This window comes from Ochlerotatus camptorhynchus, unplaced genomic scaffold (assembly GCF_037179485.1).
Source record: "Ochlerotatus camptorhynchus isolate MF236.1 unplaced genomic scaffold, CSIRO-AGI_Acam_v1.1 ptg000226l, whole genome shotgun sequence".
NCBI classification, from domain to species: Eukaryota; Metazoa; Arthropoda; class Insecta; order Diptera; family Culicidae; genus Ochlerotatus; species Ochlerotatus camptorhynchus.
The window spans coordinates 107412-123933 of NW_027040716.1; the positions used below are offsets into that span (position 1 = coordinate 107412).

Below are 16522 nucleotides of genomic sequence, written 5' to 3' on the forward strand. Positions count from 1 at the left end.
TTTCAAGTTACCATTATTATATCCCCCCAATGAATTCCGATAAGGAATACTGGGGCAAGTTGAAACTCGTGGGAAAGTTGAAACGGCAGGTGTATCTCTTAGCGGAAGTGACTAACATTGTGCACTAGCGCAAACTACTAGATCTCGCGCAACACGAGAAAAGGGCCTATCATTGTTGATCGATTCTCTTTCGCGAATAACCCGACTGCAAATGAATTTCCCATTCAGGCTGTGAACCATTTGCCGAGTTAAATTTAACTCGTGGTTAAAAGTGACATTTCGAATGTTATTTTCTATGTTCGAAAATCCCTGTGCTGTCGATCGACCGGTTTTCGAGCCACAGTTGTCAAAATTTAACTTCTTGTCTGTCAGAAGTAACCACGCTCGGATAGCTGGGTTAGTCGATAACTTTCCATCTGTCAAATTTTAACCAAAAGTTAAAATAATTTGCCAAATGGTTCAGAGCCTCAGTGTGTTGATTCATACGCAAGCTAACATCATCTTTTGTCGAACTGTGCTGCGAGCTTAGCGAAAAAATCGTTTATGTTGCCGTGGTAAACCAAAGAGAAAATCGATTAAGAGAATCGATCAACGAGGAGCGTAAGCTGCTTTCTCACCCCAATGGGTCTGGGTTCAATCCCAGCCGAGGTCGGTGAGATTTTTCTGAGGCATAAAAATCTCTGGTCACGTCGTCCTTCGGAAGGGAAGCAAAGCCGTTGGTCCCGGCCCATGTGTGTTGAATGGGTCAGATTTCCTACGCAGGTGTGGAAGCTGCCATCCTGCACATTCGATTGCCGTCAATGGATGCCAATCGATGTCCGTCGGTGATTGGCACTAGATTGCGGAACAGAGACCGACGTTAAATAAATAAATTAAAAAAATATTGTCGCGCGTATGTTAAATTTTGCCCCTCTGTACCTTAATAAAAACAAACAAAAATTTAACCATTATAATGATTAAAAACGTACGTGGAAATTGAAAGTTTATAGCGCAAAATAGGATTCCCGGTTTTAAAATGCGCGGAATTAGGTGTAAAGACATATTGTGAGTGGCAGGATAATTTCTCAAAATGGAATTATACCATCTGTTCTCTGTTTATGGCCGTATGACTGCGCCCATTGATTTAACACACGGCGGCTCTTTATTCAGGATTTGCTCCTCAAGCCGCCGCCATTAAAAACTATCTAAGTTACACGCCTGTGTTGAATCCTTATGGGCGGGGTTGCATCGCGCTTAAGAGCGGTGCGCTTCGTCCGTCACCAAATGAGAATTTAACATAAGCGCGACAATATCAAACAATTTTAATATTTTAGCAGGCTTGTGTCTCAGATGTTGGTACTCTTATATTTTTCTTGTATAAAATTGTAGTAAACTGCTTTTTGTTGGATATAGTTTATCGCTAGTAGCTTTTCGGTATATGTTTTTCTATTTTCATTCGAAAGTTTTCCTGAAAAAGTACTTTTTTTTTTCCTTGGATTTGTTTTCCGTCGATCTTGTTTTCCGTGCTGAGCACCAATGCTACCGACGCCAGGAAGGCAGCTCCCACACCTGGACCCTACCTATCGACCCATCAACTCATGAACCGGGGACCAACGGCTTTACTTCCCTTCCGAAGGAAGGCGTGATCAGAGATGTTATGCCTCAGAACATCCCGGCGGCGCCGACTGGGATTGAACCCAGGCCTGCTGGGGTGAGAGGCAATCACGCTTACCACTACACCACCGGCGCAGCTTGAAAAAGTACTGATAACAACTAAAGTGAAAAACGTCAAAAAGTAACATGGAAAGGTATGCGTAGAACAGCAGTGCTCTCTCCCTAACTCGATATTCTCCTATCTCGATACCTCCTTTACTTACTTGATTACTTTACGTTACTTGATTACTTTTTTCACGCATTTTACCTTCTCAAGTCAATTTTACATATTTTTCCGATTATTTTACATAAATTCGTAGCTGTTCATTGAGGTTCAAAATTCAGCTTCCTAGTGATCTAGTAGAAAGATTTCAGGATAAAATCATAAATTAATTTGTTTATTCTAAAAATTAGAAGAAAAAAATCCCCTTGACTAATGTTTGAATAAAACGTTAAATAAAAAATAAATCATAGCTCAAAAGGCTACTAAAATTGTATTTTTTTTCTCTGATGTTCTGTAACTCAAAACCTTCCAAGTCATTAGTCCGTTGAATATCGAGTAAGGCAGAGTTGACTGTATACCCATAATTTTCCAGGATATTTCATGAACTGTTATGTTGGTGCTCTGGGATGTTAAATGGATAGACGGTTGGAAGTCCTGAGAAGATCAAGTCAGTCATCAAGAATTAACATTAGATAGGATTTTTATGGCAATTGTGTCCATTTCTGGTGTATTTCGCGCAAACGAATATTGATAAACTATATCGATTCAATTTGTATGCTTTGATTTGTGTCTTCTAAGTAGTAGTTCTAAGTATACACTGAAACTTCTCTCTTTTATAATTCCAGTTTGTAGGGAAATTTTGCTTTTAATGTTGCAGTCAAAACTGCCTATAACAAATGTGATGTTGCAAGACAAAACAAATCTATGATAGTGCAATTTCACTCAGAATAAAACTTGATGTGAAAAACGTTAAATCGTTGCACTCCGTATTTTTTCTATGTTACATTTCGATATCAAAAATCATATCGCTCTTAAATTCAATATCGCTAGAATCGCTGCGCTTAACATTCTTGCTATGTGGCTGTGACTTGACTTTCAGATTGCTGTTCTCTTTTTTGTTGGTCACAAATTTCTGGTCCGCGTTCCGATTGATTTCAATTGGTTTAGACGAATCCTTTTGATGATGGTTTTGTGGCCCGGATGCTACCATCTTTTCTATCGGGTGTCCTACATCCGAATCCAACGAGATTCCACTGTCATGATCGTGGTCTCTTTGTACTACTGGTGCCGATGCTCCATTGCTGCTCACAGTGTCCTAGTATCAATAATAAACAATGTATTTTAACCAATTAAACAAAATTACAATATGTAGGGAAAAGTCGGTAAAGACAGACATAACAATCGTTTAAGAATAAATTTAGCAATATACTATTTTAACATAAACATACCACTTTATTTAGTTCATGTTGTTCTAAATTTATTCTAAATAGATTTTTTTTAAATTAAATCGGTAAGTGTCCATCTTTCCTACCAGGGTCAATATAAGCGTCCATAACGACAGCGTTAAGGGCCACTCACATTAGATCCGTTTGCATTGCGTTGACGTAAATTTGACAGTTAGACAATAGATTTAGCTGTCACTTTGTCGCAACGCACCCGATCCGGATCGTGGGCCTTTAACGTATGCAATGGTGAATTAGAATTACAGACGTTATCGATGATTATCGATTAACAACCCTGTTTCCTACTGTGTCAGTCTTTATCGACTTTGTCTTATATTAATACCTTATCCTCATTATCGGTGCTTTCGCCCTCACTCAGACGGCGAGATAAAGCTCGTCGTTTGCTTTCGTTTTTCTTGGCATTTTTCTTCTTTTGGGCAAGAATGCTCGTGTTAGATCTGCAAATAGACGAAAACTAGTAGGTGATGTTCAAAAAACGATATCGCTCATGTTTCACATACCTGAACAATTTTGTTTTAATAGAATCGTTAAAACGAACCGTTTTTCGACAGCTTTCTGAAAGTTCACCGCTTGGATGCTCCACGGAGCCAGCTACACTTGATCCATCAACTGAGGTTCCCAGATAATAATGTTCATCGATAGACGAGCATTCACTAATGCTTCGTTGGAAAGATGAGCGCTTCAAGATTCCTTTGTATTTTCGGTTGAATTGTATTAAAGCTGATAAATGATCTACCGAGGACGAATCGGCTTCGGCACTGTCTGCTGAAGTGCATGATACGGAAACACTCCGAGATTTTCGTTGCTTGGATGCTGTTTCGGTGTTACCAGCAGATTCAAATATATTATGTTTTGTCTCCAACTGTGTTTTTGATTCCAACTGTGAAGTGTCTTGCTCCACCTGAAAAAAGAACAACACGAGTCTCGAATTAGAGGTATTCATAGGATGAAATGAAATATGCAATCTATTGCACTGCCTATAATCGTTTAGCAGTCCCATATGAATTTCGATAATTTTGAGATTAAAATACTATCCACTATTAATTGGCATCACCTTCATATTATGTAATAAAACCACATAAAACTACGGACTTTGATCATAAAAAAATTTGAAAACAACTTCAAGTCAGTTTGTCAAGCAAAGTAATCACATAGGGGAACTAGGGGCAAGAAGGTCACCCGGGGGCAAGAGTGCCACCCTCAATATATCTTGAAAATGAAAGCTTTTCAATCCTATCTCACCATGAATCAATGCATGGTATTCCCATGAAGCATTCTAGAAAAATCTGTCCGAATCGAAGTCGTAAAAAAAATGCAAAAAATCATTTTGTGGTGATGTATTGAAAGCTAGTTTTTTATATACTCCGTTCACATTACAGCCTATATCACGTAATATAGGCTGACTATATAGGCACTCATACATAGGATTTCCAGTGAAAACTAGATGTATGAGTGTTCATTGAAAGACAGCGTATATCACGTGATATACGCTGTAATGTAAACGGGTAATAAGAATAAGGCATCATAAAACAAGGTTTTCGGAATTTCCAATTTATTTTTTTCACAATTTCTGCATTTAGACGTCACTATTGATGGTTGATTGAAATATTAATTACAATAAATTATTAAATATTTTCTTTAATTGATCAAAAAATATGTTCCTAAAAATAAACGATGATTTGCGCATCCCTACTGCGCGCCCCAACCGCAAGACTTTGGCACACCCTGTGCGATATCAATTCAATTACACAGTTCTTTTCTTTCCTAAAGTGAGTTGTGCTTCATAGTCAAGAAAATCGAGACGCTTTTTTATTTGATTGACTACGGAAGAAATTCTCGTTCATTGTTCGCAGAAACCGAACCCCCAAAATTTACTCGATACCGTTAACACAGGGCAAGAGTGCCACCCCTACATTTATGTATAGAATTGTATAAAAATGTTCAGAAATTAACACAATGGGGCATTTATGTTTCCAATATACGTTGTTTTCGTGAAATTTTAGAAAACAAACTGTACAAAATAGTATCAAACATAGTTTCCATTTGATTTCTTTGACGCACATGGTTTATATGTTTTGAATAAAAATATCGTTAAGTAAAATTTTTTCTGGAATAAACAATAAAAGCAGTTGCTGACATACTAAAGAATCGTAATTTGTTGTTTCGCTTCATTTTCGACCTATGGCCTATTTGCTCCATAAGAGTGGCCCTCTTGCCCCATAACATTTTTTAGAGCAGGTACATGACATTTTGAAAAAATCATTAACATTTTTTATGGGGCTTAATTTTAATTTCAATGATAATACACGGAGACAAGATTATAAACTTTCAATTCTGGTGCACAATTTCCTATACGGAATCGCATATAACAACGCACTATCGTTAGGGTGACCGTCTTGCCCTTAGTTCCCCTATCAGTCTTGTCAGAGACGATGTCTAATAAGAGACGGGCGAAGACTGAAGCCAAAAGTTCCACTCGAACCGTCAAACGTGGTTCCAATCGAGCAATGTAACTAAACACGAGCGCTTCGCGAGGAAAGCGTGAGGAGTATTGTGTTTGCGAAAGAAATTTAATTTTTGTGATTTAAATAATTAAAATTAAGTTTGCGCATGAAAAGTGCAATTGGATGCTCTTTGACTTTTGGAATACAAATAAAACATAATTAAAATATTTTGAGATTATTTTTTTTTAATTTACATCAATTCAAAAAGCAAATATTTAAAAAAAAATAAGAAACCGCCGATCGACTGTCAAGTTTTTAATCACTGGATTGTTATGGCTGATGAATAAGTCAGAACATTTTGAACCTATCATCTAATTATGCATAGCATCATCAAAGTAGCTAGGAATATTATTGTTATTCACCAGCTGTGAATTTGAGGAAAAATGTCTAAAAAGGGATTTTTCGGTTACTTTTTAAAGGGACGTATCTGCTTTTGCAAACAATGCATTTGATCGTCGGTTTGGCGTAACTGGTAGCTCATCCACGGTTGTGTTAGCATGCGTGTGTGAGCTATCAGTTAAGCCAAATCGACGAGCAAATGTATTGTTTTCAAAAGCAGCCACGGGTTTCAAAATTTAACTTCTTGTCTGTCAGAAATGACCACGCTCGGATAGCAGGGTTAATCGATAACTTTCCATCTGTCTTTCCATCTGTCAATTCATAAGTTTAGTCAAATAAAAGGTGTGGTAAACATAGGTAAACATTATTAGCTTTCTCATGCATGTTACACGCCTACCCTGACGTCATGACATTGTACCAACAATCAATACGAAACTAACGATTTTAAATTGGCTCACCACTTTAGTAGCCTATTGGTCCCAAGCAAACGATTAACGTACCCTATTCTAGTTGAAATTCTATTACTACACTATGTTTGTTTTGATTCGCTATGAAAGTTTGACAGATAACATCAGGGGTGTGTGGATTCATGCAGAACATGCAGGGGTGAGTGAAATAGCTTGGGACTGCTTGGGACCGTTGTTCTGGTACTGAGTGAGCCAAAAATAATAATGATTTTCTTCGGGACCCAGTGGTCTTAGAGTTACCTCTATGATTGTACTACGTTCATGATATCAAAAGTGCCTAATACCATAGAGGTAACTCTAAGACTATGTAGTAGGTCCCGAAGAAACGTGCTCAACCATTTGGCTCAGCTCTGGTACTATCATAGAGGTAACTCTAAGACTAGAAGGTCCCGAAATAACGTGCTCTACTTTTTGGCTCAGCTCTGGTACTATCTTCGGTCCCAAGCTAATCGATTCACCCCTCGAAACAAAGGAAAAACCAATAACCCCTCATTTTATCTGTCAAACTTTCATAGCGAATGAAAACAAACATTGCGTAGTACTAGAATTTCGACTAGAATGGGGTACGTTAATCGTTTGCTTGGGACCAATAGGCTAGTCAAGTAGTGGCCCGAAAAAAAATAACAACAAAAATACAATAAAATACAATGTAACAATAAGACGAAAATTATTGTCTTAACAATGATTTATATTGTTACGTCTACAATAAATTTACCTTGATTTATGTTGTACAAAACAGTAAATTTCATGGTAAATGGAAAATTTACAATAAAAAAGGGGGGTTGTTAAGTATCTTAACAATGAAATTTTCGTGATTTCCCCATATAATTTTTTTTCAATAACATTATATATTATTGTTATTTTACTGTTGGTTGGCGAATTTATTGATTAAAAAAAATAACAGTGTACTTTAGAGTGTATGTGTTGGCTTGACAGATCTACTTTATTGACTTTAAAAATAAATCGAAAAAATAAAACATCGCCCCGGGGAGGGAAGGGGGTGGTAATGTCTGTTACGGGTGAGTCCTTTTTTTTACTGGTTATGGATTGAGATTCGATCCGGAACTTGTGAGAAATGGAAGCCAACTCCCCTGCACTCGATCTCTCTAGGTCACGTCTCCTTGGTGGTTGAACGTCGTTGATAAGTTAATGCATTCAACTGGAGAGAATCGCCCATGAAAATATGCTTCCACCTGAGAGTGATTTCCTGACATCTTCAAGTGGTGGATTTTTTTATTATTATTGTATGATTAGTGACTGCACGGAAAAGGTCTGCATTAAGCGGGATTTAGATGAGGCAGGAGAGTTGAGTTCAACTCAAACCGATCTGGTCGTAGGCGTTCAATTGACTTGGCAACGAATACAGCCAAACGAACTGTCAAAGCAAGAGCCATACGAGCAGCACCTATCTTGATTACATTGGCAGTGTTGCTGACCCTCTCATAGTCTGATTTATTTTTATTGTTCGTGAAGTAACCCACAATGAAAACACACCAATATTTAATGTAACAACATTTTTTATTGTAATAGAATTGTTCATTATTGTTCGTGATCGAATCATGTTAACAATAAAATAAATGAAAAATACAATAAAAATCATTGTAACAACATTTTATTATGTACATTCATTGTACAGCTAGGTAACAGTTTTGCCGTTTTCGGAAGGGTACAACATTATAACAATCATTTTTATTGTCGACAATAAATATTAATGTTAGAGCATTGTTTCCACTGAAAATTTCACTGTAATTTTTTTTTCGGGGAGCCAATTTTAAATCGTTAGTTTCGTATTGATTGTTGGTACTATCTTCGGTCCCAAGCTAATCGATTCACCCCTCGAAACATAGGTAAATCCACGAACCCGTCATTTTAGCTGTCAAACTTTCATAGTGAATCAAAACAAACATAGTGTAGTACTACAGACGGTATATATAGTAAACACAGACCGGCGGATAGAAATTCAGTAAAATTGGCAGCACGGTTAGTTTTACATTATTTTTCCTATTGTCTAGCAACACTTGCAAATGCTTACACATAGAATGACTCGTATTCAGTGCAGCAAGCTGTTATGTAAACAAGCTTTAATTTTGGTTTGAAAATGAAGTTTTTATATCGAGGGGGCGACACATCTAAAATTTAGATGCTCAATAAATCTCACACTAGCGAATAAATTTTCAAAAAATCTTCTTTCATTTCTCGCATCTACTTGCATCGCGAATCATCTTTTTGCAGGAAATCTTCAAAATCGTGATAAATCTTCTTTCTATCTACTCAGTGTACGCACAGCTAGCCACAGCAAAACACAATATTTCCTGCATCGTAGATAGAGTCGTCCCCCTCGGTTTATATAAAGGATGCATTTGAGAACATACATCCAAGCCCACAAACCTCGACAGTATCAAGTATGCAGTATCAAGATATTGAATATAATGTACCGATTTTGTTTATTATTCGCAATCCGTTAATGATACAAGTATGCAATCAAATCTTCCGGAGAATCTTGAATGTAACCAATTTGTCTGGAACAAAACCCAGAGTCCATAGTGTCAAAAAAAAAGTTCTGTAAGATCAAATAGTGATTATTTTGAGTGTTAGATCAATGTGAATCTATTGCGTACTTCACGTCTAACTGGACAAATGATCGCATTTCAACTTATTAAAAAGTGTGATAAAAGTGCTCGTTTACGTCTCATGTTATTGGTGTCTTCGGTGCGCTTATTTCTTGCATTATAAAGAATAAATGCACCCAAGACACCAAGAAGATTAAACGTTTTTTTATCATTAAAAACATAATAACGGAAAACCATGTTCGGGACTACTATACTCTCCACACATCATTCGTTTGTCCGTTTGGCTCAACATTTTGACAGTTCGTTTGGCTCCGCTAGATTCGTATCCGCCGGTCTGTGTTTACTATACCGTCTGTAATGTCACACTGCAGAATACAGTGTTGCCCACAAAATAATTGCTTGATCATGCCATAAGATTATGATTCTCTTAAACAATTAATAACTATTTAATTTAATGTCTGGCTGGTAAAGGGGGATTATCCAGGACAGATTTCTGGGGGTAATAAATTATAAGATGTGAGCGTTCAAACGGTAAATGAAGTAAGCTGCATGAAGTCTTTCGTGGAACGGGAAAAATCCTTACCTTCGAGTTTTTCGAATCCTTTCGAAGTATCTTGGATCATCTATTTTCACAATACCATACCGAAAAGATTTGTTCCATACTTTAGTTATCCGAAATTAGCACTGTTTACTTCGATCGAGACTTCGATGCAGCTCAAACATGGCGTCACGTTTTGCATTGAATTATTTTTAACCATTTTAAATTGCCGAAGATATTTTCAAAAATGAGGAAAAAGTACCCGATTTTGCATTTTTGTAAATACTCATTTTTTGACAGTTCAGACTAAATTCAAAAAGTGAGTAGAAGATACTCATTTAATGGGTACTTTTAAGTTAGCGTGTATCCTATTCAACATTTTCACGTCGGACGTTTCTCCCCTGCCGGGTAGTGGTATCCTGCCAATGTTCGCAGATGACACCTCCATCATCTATAAGGGTCGAGTGATCCGTGCTCTGGTGAGTAAACTCTCGAGTAAACTAAACTGGATGACCGCATAACGCGAACTATAACTTGAACTTACCGTTAAAAATGGTTAAAAATTGTTTATAATCCCTGCTAAACTTTAACTGAAATGGTTATGAAACTTTACATGAACGTTTGTGTGATAAAGTTTTAACCTTATGTATTATGCTTTTTTTTTTGGAAATGAACATTACAAATAATAGGTTGTAAAGAACCATTACCATTCATAAAAGTTGTTTTCTCCATACATTTTCGAAAAGAAAACTATAGGCTATTTCTATGCAGCACCAATAGGCTCTTTTCATGCACCATCACTGTAGAGTGCGCTAGCCGATTTTAAGAGGAAATATCATCCAATCCATTTGTTTACATCATAATGACGATTTTCAAAACTCAAAATAATGTGCATTTTATTGCACAACTTATTTTTCGATTATCTACAGATCTGGACTGATTTACAGCTGATATAACCACAAATTAAAAATCCGGAAGATCATGTGAAAGAAATGAATAAAGTTTTTTTTTGTAATTTTGAGGATTGTTTATACTTAATATGAAAGTTTTGAACAGATGTGTAAACAAGAGAACATAATCATGTATATGATATAAAACTGATTGGTTCCAAGTTACACTTCAAGTTGTATAAAGGTTTAAAGGATTCTCCAGTTCCAAATTATGGCCTACAAGGTTATGATAAAACCAAAATTATAACTTGGGATCAAGCATGGAAAATCATGTACATTCATTTCGTGCATGCAAATCATTTGCATCTAAAAAATTTCATCAATTGAATTTCGTAAAATTATGTATGAAACTTTCGTTGGTTTTGTTAGATACAACTTTTATGAGCAACTCAAATATGTATCTCATATACAAGATGATCCAGATCGGGAAAAATTTGGTATTGTTTTTCAATGAATGTAATTTACATTTACTGAAAAACAATGGTGGGTTCTGTCCGCTCTGGTGAATCATGCACAAGAGATACTGATTTGAGTTGTTGACAAAAGTTTTAGCTATTGACAAAACCTACAAAAGCTTCATGCGCCATTTTAAGGAATTCTGTTGATTAAAAAAGTTAGAGGCAAATGAACGTAAATGAATGCACGAAATGAATGTAAATGATTTTTCATGCCTGCTTAGGATGAGTATATATGATCTTTCCGATGATCGCACGATTTGGGATTTTCCGCATTCTTCCCGGTTTTTTTTTTTCCAGACGAATCAGAATCCCTGGTTTTTCTCGGATTTTCCGGTTGAATGGATACCCTGCCTTGGGCCACCTCTAAATGTTAACGAAAATATCTCAATTTTTTTAAATGTTACATACAGTATGCAAAAAAAGTTTATCCACCCCCCTACCAATTAACAATTTTTTTTTTGTTTTTCTGGTGAAAATCAGTTAAATTTTATGAGTGTTCCTCCATGATTTATCAATTTATGTTTATTTATCATATTGCCATTGAAAATACGGCGTTTATATCTTTTCTTGAGATCAGTGTTGGAAAAGTTCGCGATATTTCACGAAGTTCACCAAGGGAAAAGTTCGTGAGTCATAGTGATTTTTCGCGAACTTTTCCATCACTGCTTGAGATTGCATGTGATAAATTATGAAAAATGGTAAAAAATTACCCATAAAAAAGTTTATCCACCCCCAAACGGATTCTATGACTTAAGTGTGTTTTACAGAGTTTTAGTGTGTATTCTGCAACTTTATCGAATGTAAACATTGTGTCTATCTGTTATTTACTAAGAGAAGAGGTGACAATACGGGGGCGAAAAAGAACCACTTTTCTGTCAAACGTGAACCAGCTCCTGATTGGCCGATTTCAAGTGTGTAAGATAGAGATAGATAAAGATAGAGATAGAGATAGAAATAAAAGAGGAAGAAGCCAATTGTCACCTCTTCCTCTTAGGTTATTTAGTGCTCTTGAAGTTTTCGTGCTCAATTCGTGCTGATTTCGTGTTCAAAATTCGAAGTTATTTGTTGCAAAATGCCCAAAAAAGCACAAATTTTGATCAGTATCCGAAATTTGATTATTAAACATCACAAAACTGGCAAAAGCTACCGTGATATTGCCGATATTGTCCAGCTTCACAAAGATACGTACGCTAGAATTGTGCAGATGTACAAAAAGCGTGGTTCTATCTCATCAGCTAAGCGATAGGGCGTCCTTCAAAGACAACTGGCCGAATTGACAGAGCTATCGTGAAGAAAGCGGAGCTGGACCGGGGACTATCAGCTCCGAAAATTGCGAAACAGATTAAAAGCGAGTTTTCCATTCAACTGACATCACAATCCGTACGAAATCGTCTTCATAAGAAAAGTCTTAAGGGCAGAGTAGGTCTTAAGAAGCCATGTGAAACTGCCATAAAAAACTGTTCTCGAGGCTAATGGTCAGCCTAATGAAAAATAAAATAACAATTGCTACCTTACCTTCAGTTGATCACAGCATGACTCCGAAAGAGATCGTTTCTTGTTTTTCCGGCGATGGTTTTTCCTAGATTTCTTTCCCTCGTGCACCGAATCTTGTATGTCCTTTCCTTGATCGACAACGGCAATATTAGTATCCTGATTATTATTTTCAATTATTTCGTTATTTTTGCACTGTTTGTCTTGTTCTTGTACGGATTGATCAGTCTTTTGTTCTCCATCAAGAACTTCATCACTTCCATCTTCGTTATCGGTATCACCTTTCGTTTTAATCTCGATGCTAAGATTGGAAGATTTCCGTTCTGGCTTGGTTGCAGTTTTGGATACCGCTATACAAAGACTGTCATCTTCAATATGTTTGCCAAACTTGTTGAGTTTATCTGTGATGTCTTCCATAATAGAGTATTCCACTAAATCATTTTCATCTGCTCCAACGCAATAGCTATCCACGAATCCATGATCGAGAACCACTTGCAAAATTAAATTGTTGTCCCATTCCTCATGCTGTACCTCAGTGATGTTGGCGTTAGGAAACCGAACGAAGAACACATAATAGCAAGGGAAAAATCCGCTACCAATATTCGTGAATCTGCAACTGAGTGCATCCGTGCCTTTCCGTAGGATAATGCTGGACGGGTCAACATTCCGAACGTTCAATGTAAATGCAAAGATATTATCCATCTTATTTGCAGAAAACTTTGGGAAGATTATCTTCTTCGTAGCATTACTGGAAATAACTTGTGCGCCCTTAGGCAGCTTTGCAGGCTCAACTAGTTTTTTATCCATTGCAGGCTTGACTTCTTTTGTAACACTAAAATGATAGAAAATATTACTTAATCTTAATTTTTTCATGACACACACAAACAAGTAAATTTTACTACAAATTTAAACACAAACTATTATTGAGCATTGAAAATTTAAAGGCAATAAGAAGTAGGGCAAGATGGGTCTGCTCATTGATTTATGTAACCACATTTAACCCCAATGATGGTTTACATTTTCACACCATCATTATGGCTACATTGAGCTTGTTGATGTTGACAAATTAATAAATCAATATATTAGGTAGTTGATCCATCCTGCCCCGAGACTCATTCTATCCAATTCAACCCTGTTACTTAAACATGTGGTCATCCTTAGAAAAATCAGCAAAGACAGAACTATCAAGCAAAACCATGCTGGAAGTGATAGGTTCGATTGCCGGGCCAATCGTAGAGATTTTCGAATTGAAAAGTTCCTTGACTTCCGGGCATCATTCTGGTTATCAAGGCGAGAAGTCTAACACATGATTTGTTTGGTTAGTTTGATTTTCTTTATTTTTAAGAGACTTTTAGCCGATGATTATTTGCCATTCAGTATGTTTTAGACAAGGGTTATTAAATTATTGGATCAATTAACAAACTAATACAAAAAATCTAATTACCTTCCAATATTGCCAGCCACATTGATGTCATTCAGCGTCCGCCGACTCTTGACGACAGGAAGTATGATGGTTAACGTCCTATCATCGGTATTAAATTTCGCAGATCCATCCTTTTCTACCACTTCATACGGCAATTTGACTTGTAGTTTGTACTTTTCTGGTTTTTCACTGATCAAATGTACCTCGCTGCTAGTAACATTTAGAGTACAGTCATTAGCTGATTTAAGTAAGGGTAGCTCAATGACCAGCACAAGCTCCTTCGGGATGGCAACGTCCACCTTTGCATCTAATTCTTCTGTTAGCTCGTGATATTCTATCTCTTTTCTGTGGACAAGCTTGTAAGATGGAGCAGCATACTCCAACTCAACTATCGGTTTACAAGCTTGATTGTTCATATTTTCTTTATCACCGCTGTTATCTTGTACCATTCGATTTTGTTCAGGAATAGGATAAACTGTATCAATTAGGCCATCTTTCTGCCGGTTCCCAAAACATTTAGACTTTTGTCGAATCACAGTCATTTTCGGAATACCTTTGTACTGTAGCTTGGGAAACTTAAGATTAACTTTATCCAGCAGAACGTTGAATGCACCTTCCACAGCATCCAAGGCAGTGTCAGTTACTAATTTACGAAAATTGTTGTTACTTTTAGTCAAATGCAGTGTATCGTAGTGAAATACGACATCGTAAACAATACATTCGACATTTTTGTTATCAAAATCCTTTCTAGGCTGGCATTGAGCATACGGAATGCTCCACTTGAGACCCTTTTGGCCCTTTTCATTGTTTGAGCACTGACTAGCCGGCTTCCCGATCAGGTCACAGTGGCAAACATTTACAAATCCTTTTACCTTTCCGTCGACAACGGTCTTAATTACATAACCCGGCAAAGGTTTGATGAACTTCACGTCGTATCCCCTCTCAGCTTCCAAAAGTTTAAGTTCCTCCTCGTATTGCTTCCGGTTCTCCGGATCGTTGAGCTCTTGACAGTATTCAGCAAACAATTTCCGGAACTCTTCATCCCCCAAGCACTGCGTAATGTTCCGAAATTCATCACGAGAAAGTTCAATTTTTTCCCCAACGTTCGACATTTTGTTTTTTCACGTCCCACTATATGCTGAGCAATTTTTTCTTCCACTTTTATTCTGAGCACAATCTTCACTCTTCGTTGCCGGCCGCCCTCGTGAAATTACGCAGTAATATTTTTTGTCAACGGTATCGGTCAGAAAAAATATGATGCAACCAAAATAAACTTTGTTGACAGACTAGACCTACTTAGACCAGCTAGCTAGAACCGGCTACCACCTGGATCACTCACGATTGCAGAATTTTATCAAAAATAACAACACGAATTCACTCAGGTCTTCAAGCTCAAGGGAAATCACGAAAAATTACTACGTGACCAATCACACCACGTTCCTAAACAATATTGATCAAACTATTAAATTTTTCACTGAATTCAGCACTTCTTCACCTCATTAGATGATTAACACCAATTAGTAAAAAATAAATCACATTAAATACGGAGAAAATATTCCTTTTATATTTGAAATTGATAGAAAACCACAAAAAATTGAACAACAATTTCACTGATCTTTCATTGAAAAAAGTACAACTACAAACATTACGAATACCATATCAGCTGACATTAGCGCACGTCACACTCCTCAATGGATAAAACCAACACAAACGTATTCGTGTTTGTTTACAATCTCAAACAAATGAACGGCACGTTAAATTTTGTGAAAGAGGTGATTGTGATGCAATGTAATGTAAGAAGCTGAGGCAATTTTAATGTATCATCTCTTTCGTCCTCTCACTGATTAAACGCGTGATGCTGCATACTCCGTCACACTCAATTAACCATTCGCACAGTGGACGAATGAAAGAGACGACAAATTCTCATTATCTCACCTGTATACATTGCATGGATTGTGATGTTCAGCGGGGATGCGAATCTTCACGGCAACCTCAAAATACTCAATAACTAGATACGGTCAACCTACTTCCTCAAAATTGAGTAAAATTTCTCTAAAAATTATAAAAAGTGCGGTTACAGCAAGGGTCAATTGATTATGGTATATTTTCAATATTTTAATATATTCACGCTTAAACGCTGACCAGACTGGGCTGGGCAGTTAAAACAAACGATTTAAAATTGGCTCACTACTTGACTACCCTAATAAAAATAACCATACAAGAGAGCTTAATACCATAACTCTAAGACCAGAACCCGCATAAGCGCGAACCATAAATTGACCTTACCTAAAATGGTTATAAATTGTTTATAATCCCTGCTAAACTTCAACTGAAATGGTTATGGAACTTTACATGAACGTTTAATGATAAAGTTTTAACCTTAAGTATTATAGTTTTTTGGAAGTGGACCTTACAAATAATGGGTTGTTAAGAACCATTACCATTCAAAATTCTTGTTTTCTCCATACATTTTCGGGAAGAAAACTGTCCGATCACGGACACTGGAGATGGTGTGGCAATCCTCGGCTCGGAGGATTCCAGCTGATTTGGCCAATTCCCCCTGTGGGAATGCCAACAGGAACACAACGCAAAGCTCGACTGAAATTCAATTCAACTCATAGCCCTGAAAAGGACTGTTTTGGCTTCGGCTTGTCCAAAGAGGAAAAACGAGAATGAATTAAAA

At 36.9% G+C, this 16522-nt stretch overlaps 1 protein-coding gene across 1 annotated transcript; it reads right to left on the reverse strand.

The window, feature by feature from the left end:
• Window positions 1–2173: 2173 nt before the first annotated feature.
• On the reverse strand, window positions 2174–15454 carry Nop17l (Nop17 like). The gene is made up of 5 exons (XM_065225318.1): window positions 13861–15454; window positions 12441–13248; window positions 3600–4000; window positions 3422–3536; window positions 2174–2951 (listed from the first exon to the last, which is right to left on the reverse strand). The coding sequence occupies exons 1-5, from the start codon at window positions 14949–14951 to the stop codon at window positions 2637–2639; spliced, it is 2730 nt and encodes a 909-aa protein (XP_065081390.1). The 5' UTR covers window positions 14952–15454; the 3' UTR covers window positions 2174–2636.
• Between the last annotated feature and the right edge of the window lie 1068 nt (window positions 15455–16522).